We start from the raw sequence: 25,436 nt of genomic DNA, 5'->3' as shown, positions 1-25,436 counted from the left end.
TGCACACGTCATTAGTATACAGCCCTGATGCATTTTCACCAGCTGAACACAACTGTGTAACCAGAACCCGGATCAAGACACAGAACGTGACCAGCACCACAGTGTTCCCTCCCCAGCACCACCTACTCCAAGTATCACCATTGTCCCCTGTGGTGACAGCATAGATCATTTTGTCCGATTTTGTACCTTATGTAGATGGAATTGTATAGTATGAGCTCTCTTGGCACTTACTCTTTTTTTTTCAATTGAGATATAATTGACCTGTAACATTCTATTAGTTCCAGGTGTACAACTTAATGGTTTGGTGTATATATGTGTATTGCAAAATAATCACAAGTCTAATTATCACCTGTCACCATGCCAACTCACAATTTTTTTGTCTTGTAGTGGGAACTTTTAAAATTAGCTCTCTTGGCAACTTTCAAATACACAACACAATATTATTAACTATAGTTACTATGATGTACCCCATGACTTAATTTATTTTCTAACTGAAAGTTGGTACTGCTTGGCCCCCTTCACCCATTTCACCTGACCCCCCAACCCACACTGGCAACAACCAATCTGTTCTCTGTGTCTGTGAGTTTTGTGTGGTTTTGTCCATTTGTTTGTTTTCTTTTTTAGATTCCACAGGTAAGTGAAATCATATGGTATCTGTCTTTCTCGGACTTACTTTACTGAGCATAATACCCTCAAGGTTCATCCATAGTACTGACTTTCCTGATACTCTTTTTCATTTATTGAGGTATAATTGACATATAACATTATATTAGTTTCAAGTGTATAGCAAAACACTTTGATATTTGTATACACTGTGAAATGATCACCACAATAAGCCTAGTTACCCTCTGTCACCATAGAGACATTGCTTTCTTGTGAGATTGTTTAAGACTTACTATTCTAGCAACATTTAAATATGCAATACAATAGGGGTGCCTGTTAAGCCACCCTTGGTGGGTTAAGCCTGGACTCTTGGTTTCGGCTCTGCTTGGGTCTTGATCTCAGGGTCCTGGCATCAAGTTTCCAACTCAGCCGGGAGTCTGCTTGGGATTCTCTCTCTCCCTCTTTCCCTGCCCCTCTCTGTGCTTGTGCTCTCTCTCTGTCTCTCAAGTAAATAAATCTTTAAAAAAAAATAATAAATACACAATGCAATGCAATTGATTAGGGGCGCCATGCTTGAATGAATAGATTGGTCAAAGACTCTGAAGAGGGTGTTTGAAGGACTGAGTCTCATAAGGAACAGAGACTCACAAATGTAAAATGGAGTCAATCATGTATTTTGGGGGAGCAGTATCTACGCTCCCGGGGAGGAGGAAGAGGGCAGGTGGCCTGCTAGAATGTGCTCTGGTCTAGGAGTTGGGAACTTGAATTTGAATTTGATATTTATCGGCTATCCCACCTTGGGAAATCTCTTTCCCTCTCTGGACCTCAGCTGCCTCCTCTGCAGGGTTGGAGGGGATAATAAGCCTGTCCTTTTCACCACCACAGACACCTTCTCCTATCTATACCTACCCCCCACTAGTGCCATGGATATCATACTTTGAAAAATGTTTCCAACCCAGCGGATTGGGTTGGAATTACTTACATCAGATGTAAGTAATGATAAATTAATGATTAATGATTCATTTGTTTCCTCACTTTTTCTTAATGGAAGATGTACGGAGCAGACTCAGATCTGTAGCAGCGAGAAAGAGGTACCACCCCGGCTTGAAGGAACTCCAGGGAAAAGCAGAGGTTCTTTATGGCTGAGTTACTTGATGGCAGCTTCCCGTCAGAGAAATGTTCAAAGCCTGGCACGTCTGACCAATTACAGCGACTAGGTTGAAAACTGTCATCCGAGTCTGTGTAGCCCTGCGCCCAGGAACCACAGATGAGACAGGCCATCACGAGATTTCCTTCTAGCTCTCAGGAGCCAAGGGACTGCACATGGCCCAGAACACGCTGGAATGGACTGCAGAGTCGAGGAGTGGGGACCCGCTCCCCTGAGGAGGACCTCCTTCCCAGGGTCACCTCATCCCCCAACCCCACTCTGTGTCCACAGCTAGACAAGTCCTCAGGGTCCCGGGGCTCATGCTGTTCCAGGGGACTGTTTAGAAGGTGCTAATGGAGGGGCGCCTGGGTGGCTCAGTGGGTTAAGCCGCTGCCTTCGGCTCAGGTCATGATCCCGGGGTCCTGGGATCGAGTCCCGCATCGGGCTCTCTGCTCTTCGGGAAGCCTGCTTCCCTCTCTCTCTCTGCCTGCCTCTCTGTCTACTTGTGATCTCTCTCTGTCAAATAAATAAATAAAATCTTTAAAAAAAAAAAAAAAAAGAAGGTGCTAATGGAAGGGAATCCCCAGAGCACTGTGCTAATTGCCCTCTCAGCTCCAGACACTCCCACCCGTCTGGAGAGAGATTCTAGTGTCCTCTCCAGGAATGTGACCTGCTTCCTCCCTCCAGTCGTGGCTGCTCAGAGCTCAGGCTCTGGGGCCTTGCTCCTCTTTGTGCATCCCTAAGAGCTCTCTACTTTCCAGTCCTGCCCCCATTTCTGTCCCTGACCCACGGATGGGATGAAGCCCCATCATCCCATGAGGACAGACCTTGCGCTGGCTGGTTGGGTATAGCACTACACCCAGGAGAGATCAGAACCCATCCAGAGCTGGGAGCAGGGAGGAAGCTGGGAGGAGTAGAATCTGGTCTAAGAGAGCTTCTTGGCAAAGACATGACTGTGGAAGGAGGACGTGCAGGCAGAGCTAGATGGAAGGAGGTGTTGTGGGGGGGTCACTTGGCTCAGACAGTCTCCATGCGGGATTCTGGGCAGGATGGGGGTGTAGTTGCCCCTACAGGAATGAAGTAACCAGAAATTCTCTAGGGGACAGTGGTAGTGGTGGTTGTGGGGAGGGCAACACGGTGTGGAGGCTAAGGACAGTGGTTTCAGAACTCAGCACACCTTGGTTTGAACCCCAGGGTTGGTTGTTATCACCTCGAAGATGGCCCAGAACTCAGCCTTGAACAAGGAGCTTCTGGAAAGGCTGGGAGGTGTGAAGGGTCACCCAGGGAGCTTTCTCAGGGTGTAGGCGCTACCCCTCCCTATTCTCACCCAGACGTAATTCAGACAATACAACCTCCAGGAAGGTTGACAATGGTATGGTGAAAAGCCATCCAGGTCATTCTAATCCATCCCTGACACTCTGTCTTTCTCCCCCAGAATAACTGTCCAGGAAGCCTATTGGAAAAGGAACAAGACAGTATTCCTTTGAATTAATTAGAACACCAAGAGCTTAGCCCAGTCCAATTCAACCAACTAGTACACTCATCCAGGACCTTTTTACTGAGTTTCTATGCTGGGCCGGACTCTAGGGTCATGTCAGAGACCCAAAACCCAGCTCTCATACCATCCATGGTGGGGAAGGCAGCCCAGAGCAGAGATAGTGCAGTGTGGTGACGGTGCTGTGATAGGGAAAGCCCAGAACACTCTAAAATCAGGGCAGTCTTGGAACATTAAGGAAGGCTTCTTGGGGGAAGAAAAGGATGATGCCAGGAGCCAGCCAGGAGGGTGGGAAGGCCTTTCAGGAGGAGGCTACCCTGCACAGCCTAGAGGTGAGAACGGAACTGTTCAGGGAAGTACAAGTAGTCCCAAGCTCAGCTTGCATGGTGTGAGAGGATTGGGGCGGGGGGGGGGAGGGTTTATCCCGTGGGGGGAGGGGGTGCAGACAGGGAAGGGTTCTGAGGGAGACTACAGGGCCAAGGTTGCTCTGGGGAATAGGTGGGTCTGGAAAGAGAAGTCTGTAGGGTGAGGGGGTAGATACATTGGCTGCTCGGGGCATCGGAGCAAAAGATGTTGAGGGCCTGAATAAAAAGAGTGTCCATGGGGCCAGAGAAGAGGGGCTAGGTTCCTCATAAACACAACTCCAGCTGTGGCTGACCCCTCCTGAGAGGCCCGCTTCCCCCATGCAACAGGGGCTCCCACGGGGGCTTGTTCTGGAAGTTTTGTATCCAGCCTTCACCATCCGAGCTATGTCCATGTGGCCATCCAGGTTTTCCTTGCTTTTTTTTTTTTTTTTAAGATTTTATTTATTTATTTGACAGAGAGAGATCACAGTAGGTAGAGAGGCAGGCAGAGAGAGGAGAAGGGAAGGAAGCAGGCCCCTGCTGAGCAGAGAGCCCGATGCGGGACTCGATCCCAGAACACTGAGATCATGACCTGAGCCGAAGGCAGCGGCTTAACCCACTGAGCCACCCAGGCGCCCCTTTTCCTTGCTTTTTCCTCTCTCTGCTTCTTTCCCCTCTGTCCCTCCCCAGCCTTCCTATTTCATTAGCTTTGTCCTTAAACCTCCTCTCCACTTGCTGGAAGCCCATCTCTCCTCCTGTGTGGGGAAGGTCCACCTCTGTTCGGTCCATTAACCTCCTCAAACCCAAAGGCCTCCCCATCCCCACCTCAGTCAGTCCCTCCCGTAGCCACAGCCTGGAGCTTGCCTTTCCTAAAATGCCCAGCCTGGAGGCTGGATCCCATCTCCTCCCTCCTCCCTGGGCACAGAACACCATCTGTTATCCCATCCCTCGTCCCTCTCTCCACCTGCACATTCTTCCCCGGCTCCTCCCATGAGCCCTGAAACCCACTCTGGCCTCTCCTTCTGTCTCCCCTCCCATTCGCTCCTATCCGCTGCTTTTGGCTTCCACAACTCCCCCAGAACATTCTTTGAGCCATCCCAGAACGACCTCAACATCTGACCCCATCTCATCATTTCTCTCCCAACCTGCTCCCCTTCCAGGGCTCCTCATCTTAGTAAAGGGCAGCAGGGCTCAGCTACACACCTCGAGTCACTCTGCCTTGTCCCTCCCTCAACCCTACATCTCACCACTCACCAAGGTCCCTAGAGTCTCCTCTGTAATGTGCCCAGAAACCATCTTCACGCTGTTATGTGCCCAGCACTTACCAGCAAGTTCTTGGTTTATTCCCTCTCTCTCTCTTTTTTTTAAGGTTTTTATTTATTTATTTGACAGAGAGGGACACAGCAAGAGAGGGAACACAAGCAGGGGGCGTACGAGAGGGAGAAGCAGATGCGGGGCTCAATCCCAGGTCCCTGGGATCATGACCTGAGCCAAAGGCAGACACGTAACGACAGAGCCACCTGGGTGCCCCTGGCTCATTCTTTCATGCATTCGTTCAAGAACCATTTCTTGGAAAGCCCATCCTGGGCAGCACTGATTGACTCATGTTCAAGAGTCCCACTCAGATGCCCCACCTGACACATGACTTCTCTCATCCTCATACCAGTGATTGACCTGAACTCCATCCTTATTGACCAGCTCTGTCTTACCTCCTAAGTTGCCCAGGAGTTTGGCTGCTCCTCCTCACTGCCATGTCTGGTTTCTGCTGGCCTCATCCTAACTGTCTGTGGCAATTAGATGAGTTGTGATGGGTATGAAGGCTCAATAGCAGCAGTAATGGGGAAACCATCTGAGCTGGGGCTGCTAGGGGGAATGGCAAGACTAGAATTCCTTTAGGAACATTTATTAATGTATGCACTCAATAAATATTTATTAATTATTAGTGGTGTGCCAGGCACTGAGCTAAGCCCGAGGGACACATCAGGAAGTCAACCACACATAGGTTGCCCTTTCTCTCCAGAAGCTTACAGTTTAGTCAGGGAGACATTCATCATATAAACGTCATAATTATGACCAAGGCAAGTGCTCCACCAGGGTGGCCCATGATGGTCAAGCATGTCCTCTCTGTGGAAGTCACATTAGCACTGAGATCTGAAGGATGATCTGAAAGAAGACAGGAGGGATGAGTATCCCAGGTAGCAGGGCCAGCATGTGCAAAGGCCCTGGGGTGGGGAGGGGAAGAAGAAGTAGAAGCAATACATGGGACAAGAAGTTCCGCACACCGCACCCTTTTGTGCTTTAACTATAAAATAACATAACACAAAATTCACCATCTCAACCATCTCAAAGGGTGCAGCTCAGTAGTGCTGGGTAAATTCACAGTGTTGTGCAACCACCACCGCTCTCCAGTTTCAGAATATTTCATTAACCCCACGAGGAAACCCTATACTCATCAAGCACTCACTCCCCATCCCTCTTCCCCCGCCCCAGTCCCTGGCAACCACTCACAGGCTGTACATCTCTATGGATTTGCCTCTTCTGGACATTTCACACCAGGGGACTCACCTGTTTGGGGCCTTTTGTGTCTGGCTTCTTTCCCTCGGCAATTATCTAAAATGTTCATCCACATCATAGCACGTGCTGGGCCACATGGGAACTCTGTTGAACTTTTGGAGGAACAGGACACGCTGATCATTGCGTTCGTGTGACATGACTTAAATTCAAGCTGTGGCGGTAAGACAAGGGTGATGGTGACATCTGAGAGGAGACACTGTGATTTTCCAATATTTTCAGTTTCTTTTCATGTCCTGTCATTCACGTTGCTTAACGTGGAAGAGAGGGGCTCCTGGGTGGCTCAGTTGGTTAAGCGCCTGCCTTCGGCTCAAGTCAGACCTCAGAGTCCTTGGATTGAGGCCTGCATCTGGCTCCCTGTTCAGTAGGGAGTCTGATCATCCTTCTCCCTCTGCCCCTCTCCCCACTCACTGTCTCTCTCTGGCTCAAATAAATAAATAAAGGGCTGGGAAAGGTCATCTAATCAACCCCCCTTGGCACTGAGAAACCAGCCCCCAGAGTCGGCCCTGCCGGGCAGGGGATCTTTGCCAGTTTTGTTCTGTGAAGTATCCAAGCCTAAAACAGTGGTTGGCACACGCCTAGTGCTCAATAACTATTTGTTGCATGAATAAATAAATACAATGAAGTGTTTCAAGTGCCCTAAAGTCGCAAGAAAATGGACATTCATCAGCTAGAACCAGAGAGAATGGGCCAACATTGCAGCCAGAAGGGGGGTAGTTAGATAAAGGGAGGACTTCCCAGAGCCATGGGCCCTCAGCCCCCGGGGAAGTGAACACTCACCACAGGCAGGCACTCGGACATTTGTTTACCTGGACGCTGGGAGAACCTGTACGGCTTTGGATTCCATAGCGAGACAGCCTAGGAGGTGGAACCAGGATCCACCCCCAGGCCTCTGGATGCCCAGGCCTTGCTCCTTTAGTGGGAACAGCAGTCCCTCCCTCCCAAGGTCAATGCTCCTCTTCCAGCTGAGTATGCCTAGGGGTGGGGTCAGCCCAAGAGACTTCCAGGGGGCTCTCAGAGGCATTGCAGGGAGTCCTCGGTCTCCCTTCCCCCAGCAGAGGCCAGAAGGAGGAAGGTAGGATGGCAGCAGAGCGTGAAAATTGGAGGCTGATATTGAATTGCAGCAAAATGAGCGGAGGATTAGGTGCCGCACCTGGACCCACCCCCAGAGAATACCAGGGCCTGGGCTGGCTCTCATGAGAAGCTGGCAGGCCCAGTACCAGGAGGAAATCTGGCTGGATGAACAGGGGTCACAAGGAGGTGGCTGAGGCCACCAGCAGGAAACGCAGTTGTTTCCGCTGAGGTCTTCCTGTCCAGGGTCCCCCACCCAGGTCTGGGCATTCCACATTCACCGAGCTCCTCTTAGGTTCTGGGGCCAGAGCTGGGGGAGATCAGAACCAGGCTGGGATGCCATCCCAGCCCTCTGCCTTCAGGGACTGTGATGGAGAAGGGGAATAGAAACACACAGAGCACCCAGGATTCTGGGGAGTGGGGGTGGAGGAGGCTACTTGGATCAATTCAAGGAAGGCTTCCTGGAGGAGGGTGAAGGGTGTGGGGCTGGGTTTGGATTAAGGAAGATCTGAGTTTGAATCATGACTTAGCTACTTCCTAGCTATTTTGACCTTGGGTAAACAGTTCATTCTACAAACCCTCATTTGAGTGTCTGCTCTCTATGCCCGTCACGTGTTAAGCATTGCGACTATATGGGTGGATTTGACACGTTTCCTGTCCTCAGAGCTTAGCCACTCAGCCTGGACAGCCAAGTCTGTGCCGTCAGGGAGGTGAGGCAGGGGGCTCTGGACTGGGGGCCGAGGCGGTGGTAGCCATCTTCATGTCCTTTACCCTAATCCTTAAAATGGGGTTGGTACCCGCTTCACCACATAGTTGAAATGACTGGTTGAGAGGAGTGTGAGCCCAGGATTTCACACAATGGACTTGCAGGGCGGGTCTCAAGGGGAGGTGTGAGGCGGGCAGAGGCTGAAACCTGGGAAGGACACGAAGGGGTGAGGCACCGGGGTGGGAGGAAGGTGGGCATGAGGGCATGGTGGAGAGGAGAGGGACCTGGCCCAGAGCCTGACCCAGGCCCTGCGAGTTACCTAGTCCCTGGAGCCCACAGAGCCCTCATTGGACGCAGGCACCCGGTAGCCAGGGTGGCTTAGCTGTGGCTGTTTTGAGTGGGGAATTAAACAGGTTTGGGTGACCTTTGTGAGCAAGGTGGTGGGGCACTGCCCATAACCCTTCCAGCTCATTACCACTCCTTCCCTGGCAATGACCCCAGCGTGCCCTGGCATTCACAGACCCTCTATCTCCCTGTAGGGCAGAGACACCAGCTCTCCTGGTCACCTGGCAAATACTTTCCCACTCTGCCCTCGAGCCCTGTGGAGGTGACCATGGGGAACCATGGGGCCATCCAGGCACCCTTGGGGGCACCTGGGTGGCTCAATAGCTTAAGCTTCTGCCTTCAGCTCTGGTCATGATCCCGAGGTCCTGAGATCAAGCCCCACATTGGGTTCCCTGCTCAGCGGAGAGTCTGTTTCTCCCTCTCCCTCTATCCCTCTGTGCCCCACTCTTTCTCTCTCAAATAAATAAATAAAACTTCAAAAAAAAAAAAAAAAGCTGCCCTTAGCTCTTTGGGGCCTCAAGCCTGGCCGCCTCCCCCCTCCCTCCCTCCCTGCCCTGCCTCCGGTGTCATAGAGGATGAAGCCGAGGACTAGGAGGGATTCAGTCAAGGAAGGAGCAGTAAGCCCTCTGGCAGCAGCCCGCCCCCAGCTGGTCTCCCTGCTGCTAGCACCCACAATGGCTCCCAGCTGCCCCCTGTAAGGAGGCTCCATTAGCCAGGGCCTGGGCTTCTCCATGCTGCAGACCTAGCTGTATCGGTTCCTATTAGACCGTTTGTCCAACCCTCCCCCTCATGCAGCAGCTCTTGCTGCCCCAGCTTCCCCGGTGTTTGCTCAGCTTCTGTGGGACTCCCTCAAATGACTGGGAACTCCTGATTTCATGAGGCAGGGTGGCTGAAAGGTCTCCCCGTCCCCAGCCCCTACTCACACCCGATCCTTTTCAAATGAGAACAGACTTGTTCCTGACCCTTCCTTACCCCACCAGAGCACAAATGCACACTCCCCTTTCCCACCCAAGCTCTGAGTTCTCTCCTAAAGAATTCCATGTGGCTGCAACACAGAGGGTGTGGGACAGGGATGGGGGGGAGTGCTTGATGGACAAGAGATGTTTTTGCTCATTTATTCACTTGATGAGCACTTATCAAGTACTCATAATATGCCAGGCCTTGTGCTAAGTCCCAGGGGTATGACAGAGAGCAAACCCAGATGGGGTCTCCCTGCATCTGGGAGTTCATAATCCACAGGGGGAGTCAGACATGAGCAGATCATTATAAGCCTCTGAGCGATAAGAGAGGGCAAGGCACACCATGGGGTGGGTGGTCCTAGGGGCGCGTGTTACTGGGGCTACAGGAAGCCTTCCCCAATGAGAAAGTGATTTTTTAAAAAAGATTTTATTTATTTATTTGACAGAAAGAGATCACAAGTAGGCAGAGAGGCAGGCAGAGAGAGAGGAAGGGAAGCAGGCTCCCTGCTGAGCAGAGGGCCCGATGCTGGGTTTGATCCCAGGACCCTGGGATCATGACCTGAGCCAAAGGCAGAGGCTTTAACCCACTGAGCCACCCAGGTGCCCCAAAAAGTGATTTTTGAGCCAGGATCAAAAGCAGTATTTTTCAAACTGTGAGCAGCAATCCATTAGTGGGTCATGAAATCAATTTAGTAGTTGTGACCTAAATTGCTTTTTTAGTGAAATAGAATAGGAGTTTAAAGCCTCAGAGTGAGGAACTATTGTTTGGGAAATGTAAGTTTTAGTTATCTATAGCCATACCTATGTCTATATCATCCATCTACCTGCTGAGATCTTGTCTGTGGGTTAGCGTGTCAAGTGTGTTCCTGCAGGCCTCCATCAGAAAGACTGGCGAGCCCCTGGCCTGGAGTTTGAGGAAGAGTTAGCCATGAGAAAGTGCTGGTGACATGTGTCCCAGGCAGTGGGCACAAAACGTAACAGGACCCAAAGATGAAGGGCTTGGAAAGAGGATGTGCCAAGTTTACCTGTCCTGTGGGCAGTGGAGCTCTTCGAGGCTAAATGAGATCCCTGTGCCCCAACCCCTGGGAAGGATTCAGAGGGCAGGAAGCTGTCTTTGAGTTTCTCCAGGAGCTGGAGATGCAACTATCCTTGCCTTGACCAGGGCCCATGCCAATTAGGACTGCCTGGCCTTTGAGGTGGGGTTTGGAGGACAAAGGTACCAGTCAATGGAGGTAAAGCCTGAATTTATTTATTTATTTATTTATTTATTTATTTATTTATTCCTTCCTTTCTTTCTTTCTTTTTTTTTTTACTTTTTAAAAAAATTTAGGGGTGCCTGGGTGGCTCAGTGGGTTAAGCCTCTGCCTTTGGCTCAGGTCATGATCTCAGGATCCTCTGAGCCCTGCATCAGGCTCTTTGCTCAGCAAGGAGCCTGCTTCCCCCTCTCTCTTTCTGCCGGCCTCTCTGCCTACTTGAGATCTTTGTCTGTCAAATAAATAAATAAAATATTTTTAAAAAATTAAATTCAATTAATTAATATATAATGTATTATCAGTTTCAGAGGCAGAGGTCAGTGATTCATCAGTCTTATAAAACACCCAGTGCTCATTACATCACTTACCTCCTTAATGTCCGTCACACAGTTACCCCATCTCCCATCTCTCTTCTCTCCAGCAACCTTCAGTTTGTTTCCTATGATTAAGAGTCTCTTATGGTTTGTCTCCTTCTCTGATTTCATCTTGTTTTATATTTTCCTCTCTTCTCTTATGATCTTCTGTTTTGTTTCTTAAATTCCACATATGAGTGAGATCATTTTTCCGAAGAAGACACCCAAATGGCCAACAGACACATGAAAAAATGCTCCACATCACTCAGCATCAAGGAAATACAAATCAAAACCACTTTTTGATTGACTTACTTCACTTAACATAATACCCTCTAATTCCATCCATTTTGCTGCAAATGGCAAGATTACATTTTTTGATGGCTGAGTAGTGTATGTATATATATACACATATATATATATGTACATGTGTACATATATATACACAGTGTATGTATATATATACATATATATACATACATATATATGAAGATATATATATGAGAAGATATAGATATATATGAAGATGTGATATATATATATATCACATCTTCTTTATCTGTTCATCCATCAATGGACATCTGGGCCTTTTCCATAGTTTGCCTATTACGGACATTGCTGCTATAAACATTGGGGTGCAGGTGCCCCTTTGAATCACTACATTTGTATCTTTGGGATAAATCCCTAACAGTGCAGTTGCAGGGTCATAGGGAGCTCTAATTTCAACTTTTTGAGGAACCTCCATGCTATTTTCCAGAATGGCCATACCACCTTGCATTCCCACCAACAGTGTAAGAAGGTTCCCCTTTCTCCCCATCCTTGCCAATATTTATTGTTTCCTGACTTGTTATTTTTAGCCATTCTGACTGGTGTGAGGTGATATCTCATTGTGGTTTTGATTTGTATTTCCTTGATGCTGAGTGATGTGGAGCATTTTTTCATGTGTCTATTAGCCATTTGGGTGTCTTCTTTGGAAAAATGTCTGTTCATGTCTTCTGCCCATTTTTTTGATTGGATTACTTGTTCTTTGGGTGTTGAGTTTGATAAGTTCTCTATAGATTTTGGATACTAGCCTTTTATCTGGTAAGACATTTGCAAATGTCTTCTCCCATTCTATTGGTTGTCTTTTGGTTTTGTCAACTGTTTCATTTGCTCTGTAGAAGAGTTTTACCTTTTTAAAAAAATGATTTTATTTATTTATTTATTTGAGAGAGAGCAGGAGTGAGAGAGAGCATGAGAGGGGAGAGAGTCAGACGAAGAAGCAGACTCCCTGCTGAGCTGGGGGCCCAAAGCTGGACTCCATCCCAGGACTCCAGATCCACGACCTGAGCCAAAGGCAGTCACTCAGCCAACTGAGCCACTCAGGTGCCCAAAAGCTTTTTGTCTTGATGAAGTCCCAATAGTTCATTTTTGCCTTTGTTTCTCTTGCCTTTGGAGACATGTCAAGCAAGTGTGGCCTAGTGTGGTGTAAGGAGATGGTCGTTTCATTCTTCTGCATGTGGCTGTCCAATTTTCCCAACGTCATTTGTTGAAGAGACTTTTCCCATTGGATATACTTCCCTGTTTTGTCGAAGATTAGTTGACCACCCTAGAGTTGAGGGTCCACTTCTGTGTTCTCTATTCTGTTCCATTGATCTATGTCTGTTTTTGTGCCAGTACCATACTGTCTTGATGATGACAGCTTTGTAATAGAGATTGAAGTCCATAATTGTTATGCCTCCAGCTTTGGTTTTCTTTTTCAACATTTCTTTAAGCCCAGCTTCCGTATCAGACAGACCTGTATCCAGTGGAGCTCATTTCCTCCACTTAACCAACCTGGTGATCTCAGGCAACTTTTACAACCTCTCTGTGCCTCAGCTTCCTCCTATATAAAATGGAGCTCATGAGACTCAACCCCAAAAGTTCTTGTAAGGACTTAGTCTGAAACCCAGATGTCCCCAGGCCTTCAATTCTCTGGGTTCCCCCTTTGCTTTCAAATAGAATAGAGTTGCCAGACTTAACAAATAAAAATACATGACACCAGTTAGATTTCAATTACAGATAACATAACTTTTCAGTATGAGCATGTCCTAAATATTGATTAGAAGTATATATGCTAAAAATGTATTCATTATTGGGGCGCCTGGGTGACTCAGTGGGTTAAAGCCTCTGCCTTAGGCTCAGGTCATGATCCCAGAGTCCTGGGATTGAGCCCTGCGTCGGGATCTCTCCTCAGCAGGGAGCATGTTTCCTCCTCTCTCTCTCTCTGCCCACTTATGATCTCTGTCTGTCAAATAAATAAATAAAATCTTAAAGAAATGTATTCATTATTTATCTGAAATTCAAACATACTCAGGCTTTGTGTACATAGAAGTCCGACGGCTCACACTTTGTCCCCCAACTGCATAGACTTGACACCTACAATACTTCTCAGGCCCCCTGAGGCACTGAGCCCCAGGCTCCCACCCCTCCTGCCACCACTGCCTGGAGCTGCTCTCATTGCTCTGTCCCACTTCACCTGACCATGGATCGGCCCTGTCCCTTTTCCTTCAGTCCCTGAAGTCCCAGCCTCATAGGCTGTGGTGTGTGACCCACTTTTACTGACCTTGTGAGAATGGAGGGCATTTGCAGCTCAGCTCAGAGCAGGAAACACACCTTATGTCATCTGTCAGACAACATCAGTCCTGAATTCTGTCCCTCTCCTCCCTATGGGACATCCTCGCTGGCCCAGCTCCCGGCACACACCCTCTTCCCACCTCCATTTTTCAAGGGTCTCAGCCCCTCCTTCAGGCCACTAGTAGATGACACACATACCCATATTTTCCTAAGAAACGACAGCCAGGTGTCTTATGGGACCTAGGAAAGGAAGAGTCCCCAAGGTAGATAAACAGTGTTATGTCTGATTACTGAGACTGGGGCCACATGATTGCCAGGCATGTGTAAAGCAAGAAAACACACAAGGCAAAGTTTATGGAAGCCATGTCTGAAGCTTAGAAGGAAATTCTGGACCCTATCATGGACACTCTTGTAGGAAACGGTGCCCCACTATACTCTTGATGGCAGAGGGTGATGATGTGTAGGAAAACCCTGAGCACTCTGAATCAGAAAGAAATTGCAAAAGGGTAGACTCTGAATGTGAATACATTTGGGGGTGATCTTCACCACTTTGTTTTACATTTCCTTTTTGATAATTGCAGAGGAGTGATTTTGACTTTAAAAAACCCTGATTATCTGAATCAATCTAAAAGACTTCTTTCATTAGATACAAACCAAAATTGGGAAGAAAGCATTTTGGGGGGTCATTTTCCTTCATGGGTTTTTTAAATTATTTTTTATTATGGCAAAATACATATAACATAAAACCATTCTAACCATTTATGACTGCACAGCGAAGTGGGGTGAGGTACATACACGTTTTTGTGCATCTATTACATCAATCGCCAAGAAAACATTTTTGCAATTCTAATGAGGGGTGCCTCCTACCCTTGATGGCACCTCCAACCTCACAAGACATGGTGTCGTGGTCACTGTGGACAAAATGCAGTCCGCCCCCCAAGGAGATCCACTGCCCACCAGGACCCACAGCTTGAACCCCCTGGCTTTGACAAGTATAGCTTCTTCCTCCCTGGCTCAAAAGGAATGCACAGCACAAGCAGGACCCAGTCATGTTTGGTGCCCTCCCCTCCTCTCAGTCCTGAGCCCAGACTAGAACGTGAGTAAGTCTTAATCTCTAGGGACTTCACATTCTTATCTGTAAAGTGAGATCCATAGGCTAGATGACCTCTAAAATTCCACTGGGTTCTAGATTTATGACTGTGACTGAATGACCGACCACACACACACACACATACACACATTCACACATTTGAGATGGGAATTAATAGGCTTCAGAGAGAAACCACGACACTTCTTCTGGGTTTACAGAGAGGTAAGAGATTTTCACTTCATGAGGTGAGGGCAGATCCTGCCCAGAATCAGGGGTCAGCGGGCCACTTCCTCTCTCTGTCTGTCAAGACCATAAAGAGTATGGATGGTCCATACTCTGCAGTCTCTGATCCCTCCCAGACTTCTGTTCCTAGGACTGGGACTTGCCTGGGGTCCTGCTGGGGAGAGCAGGTCTGGAGCCAGTCCCCCTAACCGCCCGTTGAGCTTCACCTTGCGTTTGGGTCCCCAGGAGAGGGAACAGGGCCAGAGGGATAACAGGAGAGCAAGGGGAGTGGGGCCCGGGGAACCCCAGACCCGAGTGTCTCCTGGATGCCAGCCCAGGGCAGCACTGATGGTGGGAGGTGGTACTGCCCAGAGGCTGAGCTGAAGGGACAGCAGGGCCCCAGAGTCGCTTCTGGATCATTACGGCCTCCCTGAGTCTGCATAGCTCACTGCCTCACAGAAATGTCCTCCCCCTGTGGCCTGGGTAGCTCTGAGCTCCAGGGGATGCCTACAGCTTGTCACAGCTCCTGGGACCCTCCCATGTGAGTTTTGGGAGAACTTTTCTCCTCCTCTGAGTATTCAGAGTATAAATAAATAACACGAATAATAATAGCTGATATTCATTGATGGCTGACTGTGAGCTGGGTGCGGCTCTGAGCGTTTTATATTTTATTTTTATTTATTTATTTATTTATTTATTTATTTCATTTCGGGGCGCCTGGGTGGCTCAGTGGGTTAAGCCTCTGCCTTCGGTTCAGGTCATGATCCCAGGGTCCTGGGATCGAGTCCCACGTCGGGCTCTCTGCTAGGTGGGGAGCCTGCTTCCTCCTCTCTCTCTGCCTGTCTCTCTGCCTACTTGTGATCTATCTGTCAAAATAAATAAATTAAATATTTATATTATTTCATTTCATCCAAACCCCGACCCCATGTAAGCGCATTAACCTCTGTTTACAGAGACGGAGAAGAAAGGGTCAATCACAGAGCTGGACTGGGTGATGCTGGGATGGAAGCCGGCAGCTTCCTCAGGCAAGCACAGGTTGATCTCACACACGGGGGCCAGCGTCCCCCTGTCACCGAGGCCGTCCCCTCCCTCCAGGCTATGGGAGCTGCATCTAGGCTGGGGTTCCAGGGAGGAGGTGAAGTCTAATAACTTCTGGGTAATTGACTACAAGAAAGCGAGCCCAGAAGAGATGAAACCTTGATGCCTTGGAAGGTTCACGTCACAAGCCAACCAGTTGTTTTCCATCCCCTTCAAGAAGGACTAACTGAAGGTCAACAACAGGAAGAACTTCCAATTACCAGAAGGGGTAGCATGGACATCCTCTGTCACAGTCAGTCTTGGGTGAGGGGCTGTCCCTGCCTTGACTAATAGTTGGAGTCAGAGGGAGGGGGTTTGGCATCACCCCCTCAGAGAATCCCCAGTCACAGAATCAGTGGGGGTAGGGGAAGCCCTGGGGCCTCAGCCCTGGGGGAACCAGGGCACAAACACGGAAAACCAGGGGACGTCAGTTCTTATCTGGAGCTCATTAATGGGGAACATTAGTCAGCTGTGAAGGCCAAGATGGGGTGATAGGCATGCGGGTGGGCAGGGGTGGGGGGGGGGTAGGGGCAGCCGTAGGAGAGACAAGGTAAGGGCCCAGACTCCACCTCTACCTCACGTGTCCCAATCCAGGATGGAAGAAACCTATATAGGCCCCTGGCCCAGCCTCCCCAGAGACCCTGAGAGAGAGACAGAGACAGAGAGCGAGAGAGACCGTGCTCCACAAACCTCCTTCCGCCACAACTGCAGGGCCAGCCCACAGCATGTGGGAACTCCGGTCCATAGCCTTCTCCAGGGCCGTGTTTGCAGAGTTCCTGGCCACGCTCCTCTTCGTCTTCTTCGGCCTCGGTTCGGCCCTCAACTGGCCACAGGCCCTGCCCTCCGTGCTGCAGATTGCCATGGCCTTCGGCCTGGGTATTGGGACCCTGGTCCAAGCTTTGGGCCACATCAGTGGGGCTCACATCAACCCTGCTGTGACTGTGGCCTGCCTGGTGGGCTGCCACGTCTCCTTTCTCCGAGCTGCCTTCTACGTGGCTGCCCAGCTGCTGGGGGCTGTGGCAGGGGCCGCTCTGCTCCATGAGATCACACCACCCGACATTCGAGGGGACCTGGCTGTTAATGCAGTGAGTAACCAGAACGTTGTCTCCTTTCCACAACGGGAGGTCCTGGGGAGTCCCTTGGAAAGGGTGAGATGGGAGGGACCAGATCTGGGTGAGGGTCTTCGTGGGGAGAGAGAAAGGTGGGGAGGGGGGAGGGAGAAGAGAGGGAGAGATGTTGGAGCCAGGAGCACAGGTACCATAAAGGAGCCAGGGTAGAAGGAGCAATGAGGTCAGAGCAGAGGCAGGATCCAGGTGGGTCTTCTGGCACCTTCTGCCCTGAGCCTCACGGAGGAAGAGCAGCATCAAGGTTGTTGCAGACTTGATGCCCACATCACAGTGAGGGCTGGGCCAGATCTCAGCCGAAGACACAGTCCCAAAGCAGATGTGCTTTCTGAACTGGGAGGAACCTCAGAGTGCTAGTCCCAAGGGTTTTCTCGAGGAAAGAAGGATCCAGTGTTTTTTCAGCATCCGCGTGCGAGCCTCACAGCAGTCTCCTCACAAGCCACACGTGGACACCTCACAACTGAGCTTTGAGGCAGGGAGGGGTATATCCATTGCTTAAGGTGCCAGAAGCCAGCCTTCAAACCCAGGCTTGACGGCAAGACTCCTGATCTTTCCACCTGACTCTTGTATCCTCTCTGAGCCATCACCTAAGACTTGTTAAGGAAACTGGGGCTCAGAGAAGGGGAGGGATGGACCAAGAGTTCTACAGTTTGTCAATACCAGAGAAAGCACTAGAACTCAAGGCAAAGCTGAAGAGGCAAGGTCTCTGCAGACCCTGGAGAGGGTCCCCAGAGCCCATGACTAACTGCTGATTACATGAACGATGGCTGATTGGACACCTTAGGCATTTTGAGAGCTGGGGAGGATGCCGCAATCCCTCCCTTTCTTCGTTCTCACCTCTCCTACCCTCTCTCCTGGGTCTGTGCAGCTCTCTGGCCTCTGAGGCCATGGGTGCGGCGGCAGAGTCTATGTCCCCTCAGTACACCTCTCCCTCCATCCCCCTTCCTAAGTCAGGGCCACAAGCACCCCATCCCTGCCTCAATGCCCTGCCTTTCCCCGGGCTGCTGGATAAAAGCTCCAATGTCTCTGAGGAATCCTACACGGTTTCTGGGGCCGCCCCCTCCTTTGCAAGGGGCAGAAATGTCCCAATTGAGGAACTTTTTTCTTCTTCAAAATGGAAAATATGAGGAGGCTGGGGGCTCAGGGATGAGAAAAGGCTAGAGAAAAGGCTCATTCCAGTGAGAATGAAATGAGTTCTGTTCCCAGCAAGGAGAGGGCCAGTTAAACTGCCAGAGGAACTTCCTGAGACTATGTATGGCCCAGAAAGTCTCAGAATGAGTGGCTGGAGAATCTCCTCTAACAGCAAAGTAGTGGGAATGTTAAGGTGCCATGGAGACACTCACTCCTGCTTCCCCATCATCTGACAGTCAACTGGGGCCCTCAGAAGGGAAGGGTCCATGCCCAAGAGGGTCTCAGCATTTACCTGCTCAGCATTTACCATCTTGAGGAACTAGGGAGAACCCTGCCTGGCTGGAATAGGGCAGCAGTGGGACTGAACTGTCTAGAGGCTAGAAAGCTAGAGGAGACTGTTCCAGACTCATCCCCAAGACTGTTCCAGGCGCCTCTGAGGTCACTGGAAAGGCTGGCCTAGACACCAGAAAGTTACCACTGACATGCCCCTGCTCTTTGCCCGGCAAGGTATCACCTACTTCTCAGTACAACACTGTAAGATGAATTCTGTGATCCCTCTACCCTGATTGGGAAATGGAGGCTCAGCATTCAGTGTCTCCAATCACAGAACCGGCCGGTGTCAGCACCTAGAAGTGGAGGCAGGGCTGTCCAACACTAAGTCCACGTTCACACTTCTCCCTTAGAAAGCCACTTACCAGTGGGGATGGGGCTGAGGCTCTGCTCTTATCATTTCTAGTCCTCACAGAGCCCTCCGGAATCTGTTTTGTTATTTCCATTTTAAGGAAGGTCAAACCGAGGCTGAAGTAGTAAATAGGGTCCCATGGCAGGTTACAGGCCTCCAAAGTATGCCTTCAAAGCTCCTCTCACGAACCCCACTAGAGGCTCTAACATTGGACTAGGGGAGTGGGGGGCATGAGGTTAGACCCTAGAGACCCAAGGGCGCCAGCCTGATGGCTAGGACCCAAGAGTGGGGGTTCGGGGCATGGAGAAAAAGCGTGGGAGCTGAGAGCTGTCCTAGTGCCAACCGGTGCAGTGCCCAGAGCTTGAGGGCAGGGTGTAGGACGCAGGATGACAAAACCCAGGGAGAAATCCAGTGCTGGGTGCGGCCCGGTTATGAAATAGCCTCTTTGCTCGGCCCCAAGTTCTCTCATTACCCAAGGTGGGGTCTGCCAGGACCATGGGCACCCCACCTGGTCCACAGGCCCCTCCGCACCAGCGCCCCCACCCTAACTTCATAGGATATGCAGGGAACAAAGCCACAGGGCAAAACTCAGGCCTGAAACACAGTGTGGAACAGGCAAGATCTGGGGGGTCAGGCAAAGGTGAAAGGAAAGAGTGGCACACTGGGCTGATGGGGTAAGGGGATGCACCAGGACGGTCCTCAGGCCCAAGTCCCAAGACCCCCCTGGGGGCCCTTTGCCTACAGGAGGAAAGACTACAGGCCTCTCGTTACCTCAGTAGATCTTAAGCCCTTGAGAGCAAAGAAGGCCTTTCTGTTACCCGCCCGAAATCTTCCTGCTGCAGTCAAGACCTCTTCCCTTCTCATTGTTCAGGAAACAAATTGTGGACCTCAGCATCCTTTTCCTCTCACCTTGGGCACACAGTCACAGCCCCCCAAAATCTAATGGGCTATGGGGTCGTTTTCCTGGCCTGGGGATCACCTGCAGTCCTGGGGTCCATCCCCCTACCTTTGGGCCACAGCCCGGGAAGAAGCCATCATTCATTTGAGCTAATAGGGCTGGGGAGCCCAGTTGTTTCAGTCCCAGCCCAGAGGCCTCCCTGGAGCCTTGGCTGCAGATGGGCCTGAAGACGCAGCCAGAGTGGGGAGCCTGCTCAGCATGCCCCCACCCACCCCATCTCTTTCGCCAGCTCAGCAACAACACAACAGCGGGCCAGGCTGTCACGGTGGAGCTCTTTCTGACCCTGCAGCTGGTGCTCTGCATCTTCGCCTCCACAGATGAGCGGCGGGGAGACAACCTGGGCACCCCTGCCCTCTCCATCGGTTTCTCTGTGGCCCTGGGCCACCTCCTTGGGGTAGGTCATGGCCACTGCTCTAGCCTTTCCGGAGACACAGATGTACAGACCTTCCCCAAAGAAGCAGACACACAGACCACTCTAGAAAGAGATACACATACCCCCCCCCCCAGGGAACAGATACACAGAACTCCCCAGAGGAACAGTCATGTGGCCACCCCAGAAGGTTTGAATCCCTGGTACCCCAAAGGAACAGATCTCACGCCAGCCTCCAATGAATACAGAACACTGAACATATAGGGACCAACTGCCCATCCCAGGATTCCCTTGAGGTTAAGGTCAAGTGCTAGAGAGGGCCACAAGGACCCCCTGCTCTGTCATCACCATATCCACTGCCTCCCCTTACAGATCCACTACACTGGCTGCTCCATGAACCCTGCCCGCTCCCTGGCTCCGGCTGTGGTCACCGGCAAGTTTGACGACCACTGGGTAATGACTGAAAACTCCCTGCCTTCCTTCTACCTTCCCCTCCCTCAGACACCCATCTCCAGGAGGGCTGGAATAGAGTGGGGTCAGAGCTCAGAGAACCTCAGCACTTGTCCTGGGGAGCCTGGGGTTCCACCTTCCCAGCCAGTGCATGCCTCAGAGCAGCGGCTGCCTCACTGGCTTTTTGGAAGAGTTAAGTGACGCTCCCTTAAGTGAGGTGTAAAACAGCTCACATGGTGGGCTGGAACCCGAAAAGGGTAATGTTTGTACTAGCTAATACATCCATTTGTATTATTCAGCGCTCATCTAGCCTCAGTATGGGCCAGGCCTTATTCTAAGTGCTTTGTAAACATGACCTCACTTAATTTTCGAGATCACCCTAGGCGGTAGGCATTATTACAATGAAAGGAAACTGAGGCACAGACAGGGTGGGCCAATTGCCTCTGGTCACCCGGGCAGTCCGTTTGGAATTCGCGCTCTTAACCCCCAACTAACCAGACGACCCCACCAGCCGCAGCTGGCATTACTAAGTCTGCCAATCCCCTCACCCCGGTTCATGGACCACGTGGGAAACCCCCTTTTCAACATCAAGTCAGTGGAGCGCGTCTGGAGGGTGAGGGGCGCGGGTAGTCGTGGCTCCACCCGCCCCCTCTCCCCCAGCCACTATCCCGGTCCCCAACCGGCTTCTCCACTCGCCCCAGGTCTTCTGGATCGGACCCCTGGTGGGCGCCGTGCTGGGCTCCCTCCTCTACAACTACGTGCTGTTCCCACCGGCCAAGAGCCTGGCCGAGCGCCTGGCGGTGCTCAAGGGGCAGGAGCCCGACGCCGACTGGGAGGAGCGCGAGGTGCGGCGCCGGCAGTCGGTGGAGCTGCACTCGCCGCAGAGCCCGCCTCGGGGCAGCAAGGCCTGAGCGCGCCGCCCGCCCGGCCCCCCGAGGACCCGGTCATCCCCCACCCCCACCCCAGGCTCGGTGAGGGGAGAGCTCCGAGTGGCTGCCCGCCGGCCGCCCAGCCCGCCCCTCCCCTCCCCAGGTCCAAAGTCCGCCCGGGCACCGCCGCCGAAGAGCCGCTGCCGGAGCTGTGGGATGGCAGGGAGCCCGGCCGTCCCCCTGTCCCCAGGCTGCTAGCCGCGAGCAGTCCGACGCTCTGGCTCCTTGCGGGGAGCTGGCCTCTAGGGGAGGGAAGGTCAGCAGGCAGAGGAAGGCTCTGGAGAGACCCGGCACCGGTATTGCGGGGGAGGAGGATCTGGGAACGGTGAGGCAGTTTTGGCTAGTGTGTGAGCGTGTGTTCCTCCCCAGCGTCCCTCTGTCCCCAAGTGCACCGTGGTGCAGGCTCCCGAGCGAGTGGCTGTGCCTGTGGCGGTGCGAGGGCACCGGCTGGTAACCTCTCACCCCCTTCTTGACGCCCCCGCCCCCGTCAGTGCAATAAATCTACTTCCTCTGTAGCGCGATCCTCCCGCAGGAGCTCTGAGAGTGCTCCCCAGAAGGGAAGCGGAGGGTCTGGAGGGCCCTGAGAGGGCGGAAGGGAGTGCCCTGATGGCCAACCCCTACCCTCCTCTCCTGGAAAATTCCCCCAAGCTGCAACGCTGGGCCCCAAGATTTGCCAACTTCCGTTGCTAGAGACAGGTATCAGCCAGAGAACAGCCTCTCCAGAAGTGGCCTCTGGGGAAAGGGAGGGTTGGGTGGCCAAGGACCTCCTGTCTGCCCTGAGGGAAGACTCTTCCAAGAAGGAAGCCAGTGTATGTGTGTGCACGCGTGTATATGTGTGTATACCTGCCCTACACATGTGCATGAGACCCCCATCTCCAGGGGGCTCCAGACCCAGAGATTAGCCTGTGGCAGAGAAAACAAAAGCCCGCTGTGGGCCCCCGGCCTTTGTCTTGGGACAGGGGGAGATTTGCAACTGGACACTTGGTGAAAGGAGACACTCTTTGCAATTGCGCAAGTGAGGCCTCTCTCCCAGCATGCACCTGCACCGGAGGCTGGCTGGCTGGCCAGCCAGGCCAGGGCGGCAGGCATGGCAGGCCCAGGCCCCACTCGCCAGGCAGTGGGTCTTCCTCCCCAGGAAACTTTCTTCCTCTCCCTCCCTTCAGGTTTCCACCCTAGTTCAGCTACTGGGGTCCCAGGGGTGGGGGTCAGGGGGCGGGCAGGGGGAGTGCCACCTAGCCCTCTCAGGACCACAGAAGGAAAAAGACTTGTCCAGGCAGAGGCAGATCTGTGTCAAGAGCCCGGGCTTCTAAATTTCCAGGCCAGTGCAATGGTTCTCAAATGAGATTAAGTTGGATTAAGTGAGATGATGCATGTAAAGATGCTGTGTGAACTGTAATTCCTCATACCATTAACACGCATTATTGGAATTATTTCATTATTTCCGCTTCCTGCAGGTAGAGCACAGAAGGGACCCAATCCTCAGCCTCTTTTACCTTCTTTGGCTGGGGGTCAGTGTAAAGGACAGCCCTGAGAGTCCAGGCGGAAGGAGATGGGTTTTGGGGTGACCCCATCCTGGTCCAGCCTCTTCACCTCTCCTGCCCTGAGTGTACTCTAGCTGTTCTCCTACTTTCCTCCTCCCACCACCCAAACACCATCCATCCTCTCCCTTCCTCTCGGGTCTGCTACAGAGCTCATCTAAGAATCACATCTTGAGCTCCCTTCTCCATGCACCGGGGCCTCCATGTGCTCTCCATGCTTCTCCATGCTCTCCAGGCTTCTATCCATGTCCGTCTTACACTGCACCAAGCACCCGGTGTGTATGGAAGTCTCCATCCCCTTCCTGCTCTCCACGGCCTTCAAAGATGGACCATGTATGAGGAACCGCCCTGTGATTGTGCCCACCTCCTCATCTACACTTTTTTCTGTCTTCCTTGACCAAAGTTCCCTCTGGGGTCAGGAAAAGCCTGCCTTGGCCATAGGTGATATGGAGGAGATTGTCCCAAAACAGCTGGTGACTGCCAGCTGGACTCACTAACAGAGGAGAGCTTGTATCAGAGACCAAAGTGACCTCTGGAGCTGCACTTTGAAATACTCTCAAAGTTCAAAGGCAGCAAATTGAGCTGTGAGCCAAGCCTGGATGTGTCTCAGGCATCTCATTCCCCCCAACCAACCTCACCCCCACAGATCCCCCTAGAAGTTGTCAAGAATTTATCTTTGTGTCTATTCCACTTCCTGGATTGCGCCTCACCTGAAACCAAATGTGACATCACCACACCTTCCTGCCCAGATCGCCCAGATTGGGGTTACTAAGGTTAGAGGTCAAAGGAGGATTCAAAAGGGTGAGGATGGAGGGGACCTGACACCTAGCGAGCATCTCGTGTCCCAAACTCTGTGCTAAAACCTCAGGCAGGTTAGGGAAGGACAGCAGCTTCCAGCTCTTCAGGGTTTTAGCATTTCCAATGCACTCCCTATCACCCCCAGCCACCCAGCCCTGTGAGTTTCTCCCCACCCTGTGAGAAAGTCAGAGTAAATACCGTCTTCCCATTTTACAGATTAAGGAACTGCATTTCAGAAACTGATCTAATGTCACACAGCTGTATGTAGTGAACTCAAGACTTGAACTCAGGCCTTCTTATTCAAAAATCCCATGATCTGGGAGAATAGCTCAGGGGTAGAGCATTTGATTGCAAAATCCCATGATCTGTCCATTCAGAGCTCACAAGAAACCAGGTATGATCCGGGGCAAGTCCTAGTTGCCCCTTGGGAGCCCCTGGCAGAAACCAGAGCACACAACTGAGACTGTCCAGCCCAGGGCTCTGTCTAGTGGGGGACACAGGCCCTTGGGGAGGGTTGCAGCAGAGTAGGGAGAAAAGGACAAAGAATACCAGACTGGTTTCTGTCCTTGAAAAGCTCCCAGTCTGGTGGAGGATGGAGGTCAGACACACCCCAAACCAGACAGAGGCAAGGCAGCATGGAGGCAGGTGGCTGGGCTTCCAGGTCCTCAAGATGGGGACAGAAAAGGCTTTTTGGGCTGAAGGGAAAAGGTGGCTGACTCCTGGGTCCCAGCAGCATCCATTCCCACATCCCCACTTTGTTCCGGATGACTCTGTTCCTGCAAATGTGGCTTTCATGTGGCTTTGTATCTTTCAGCCGTGATTCTGTATGTCTGCAGTGCCTCCCAGGCAAGACTGTAAGCCCTCTGGGGGCAGGGCCACTTCCAGTTCCAGATCTATTTTCCTTCCTCTGTCTTGTCTAGCATAGTGCACTGCACATAGTAAGCCCTCAATAAACACTCATTTGCCAGTAAGTGCTATTTCTTCCACAACTTAGAGATGGTCGATATCTTCCAACGTGCCAGAAGACAGACTGGGGTCTCTCACATGTCTTGAGCCCCCCACCCCCAGAGCTGCTGTTGGGTATGGCAAAGAAGGAATTTCAATACTGAATAAGTAGCTCAACTGAAATAGCCCATGATGGCAAATTCCCAGAGCCAACCTGGCCAAAATGGGCATCCCAGGCTTTGTGACTCACGAAGCGACATGGAGAAGGCACCAAGACATGGGCAAGGCTGTGTGGCCTCCAGAGAAAGTAAAGAACAGAACAGTCCCTTTTGGTCTCCTCGTGCTGGCCTTAGCACCGTGTTGGAAAGTCAGGACAGGAAAACCCTGATACTCAACAGGTCCACAACTGACAGACCCAGACCTGCTCCTCCCATGTCCTCCCCATCTCAACTGATACAACTTAGTCTTTCAGATGCATGGGCCAAAAAGCTCCAATCCTCCTTGACCCCTCGTTCTCACACACCGCGAGCCTTCCATCAGGCCATCCGGTCAGTGCTCCGTGCACAAGGATTCCAGAATCTGATCACTCTCCCCTTCAGTATCCCTGGCAAGGTCCAGGCCACTGTTACCTCTCCCTGGGTAGGCACCGACCAATCTCCCTGCTTTTATACCTGACCTTCTGG

The 25,436-nt window shown here is 51.5% G+C and overlaps 1 protein-coding gene and 1 long non-coding RNA gene across 2 annotated transcripts; one reads left to right on the top strand and one right to left on the bottom strand.

Moving 5' to 3' along the window:
* Window positions 1–5,101: 5,101 nt before the first annotated feature.
* Window positions 5,102–7,372, bottom strand: LOC101685103. The gene is made up of 3 exons (XR_201247.3): window positions 6,970–7,372; window positions 6,155–6,314; window positions 5,102–5,752 (listed from the first exon to the last, which is right to left on the bottom strand). It is a non-coding gene; the product is annotated as an uncharacterized LOC101685103 (long non-coding RNA).
* A 9,109-nt stretch (window positions 7,373–16,481) lies between these two features.
* AQP2 (aquaporin 2) lies at window positions 16,482–24,779 on the top strand. The gene is made up of 4 exons (XM_004778844.2): window positions 16,482–16,913; window positions 19,953–20,117; window positions 20,466–20,546; window positions 21,245–24,779. The coding sequence occupies exons 1-4, from the start codon at window positions 16,554–16,556 to the stop codon at window positions 21,452–21,454; spliced, it is 816 nt and encodes a 271-aa protein (XP_004778901.1). The 5' UTR covers window positions 16,482–16,553; the 3' UTR covers window positions 21,455–24,779.
* Window positions 24,780–25,436: the final 657 nt, after the last annotated feature.

The sequence above is a fragment of the Mustela putorius genome, unplaced genomic scaffold, assembly GCF_011764305.1.
Source record: "Mustela putorius furo isolate JIRA1106 unplaced genomic scaffold, ASM1176430v1.1 tig00537227_pilon_pilon_pilon, whole genome shotgun sequence".
Taxonomy (NCBI): domain Eukaryota; kingdom Metazoa; phylum Chordata; class Mammalia; order Carnivora; family Mustelidae; genus Mustela; species Mustela putorius.
This window is presented reverse-complemented; position numbering and strand designations above follow the sequence as displayed.

Bases quoted from the DNA above. Each gene is read 5' to 3' on its own strand.
- AQP2 (XM_004778844.2), top strand. From the start codon at position 16,554: ATGTGGGAACTCCGGTCCATAGCCTTCTCCAGGGCCGTGTTTGCAGAG. The intron at 16,914-19,952 runs GTGAGTAACCAG...CTCTTTCGCCAG, and splicing joins GGGACCTGGCTGTTAATGCA to CTCAGCAACAACACAACAGC. The intron at 20,118-20,465 runs GTAGGTCATGGC...CTCCCCTTACAG, and splicing joins CCCTGGGCCACCTCCTTGGG to ATCCACTACACTGGCTGCTC.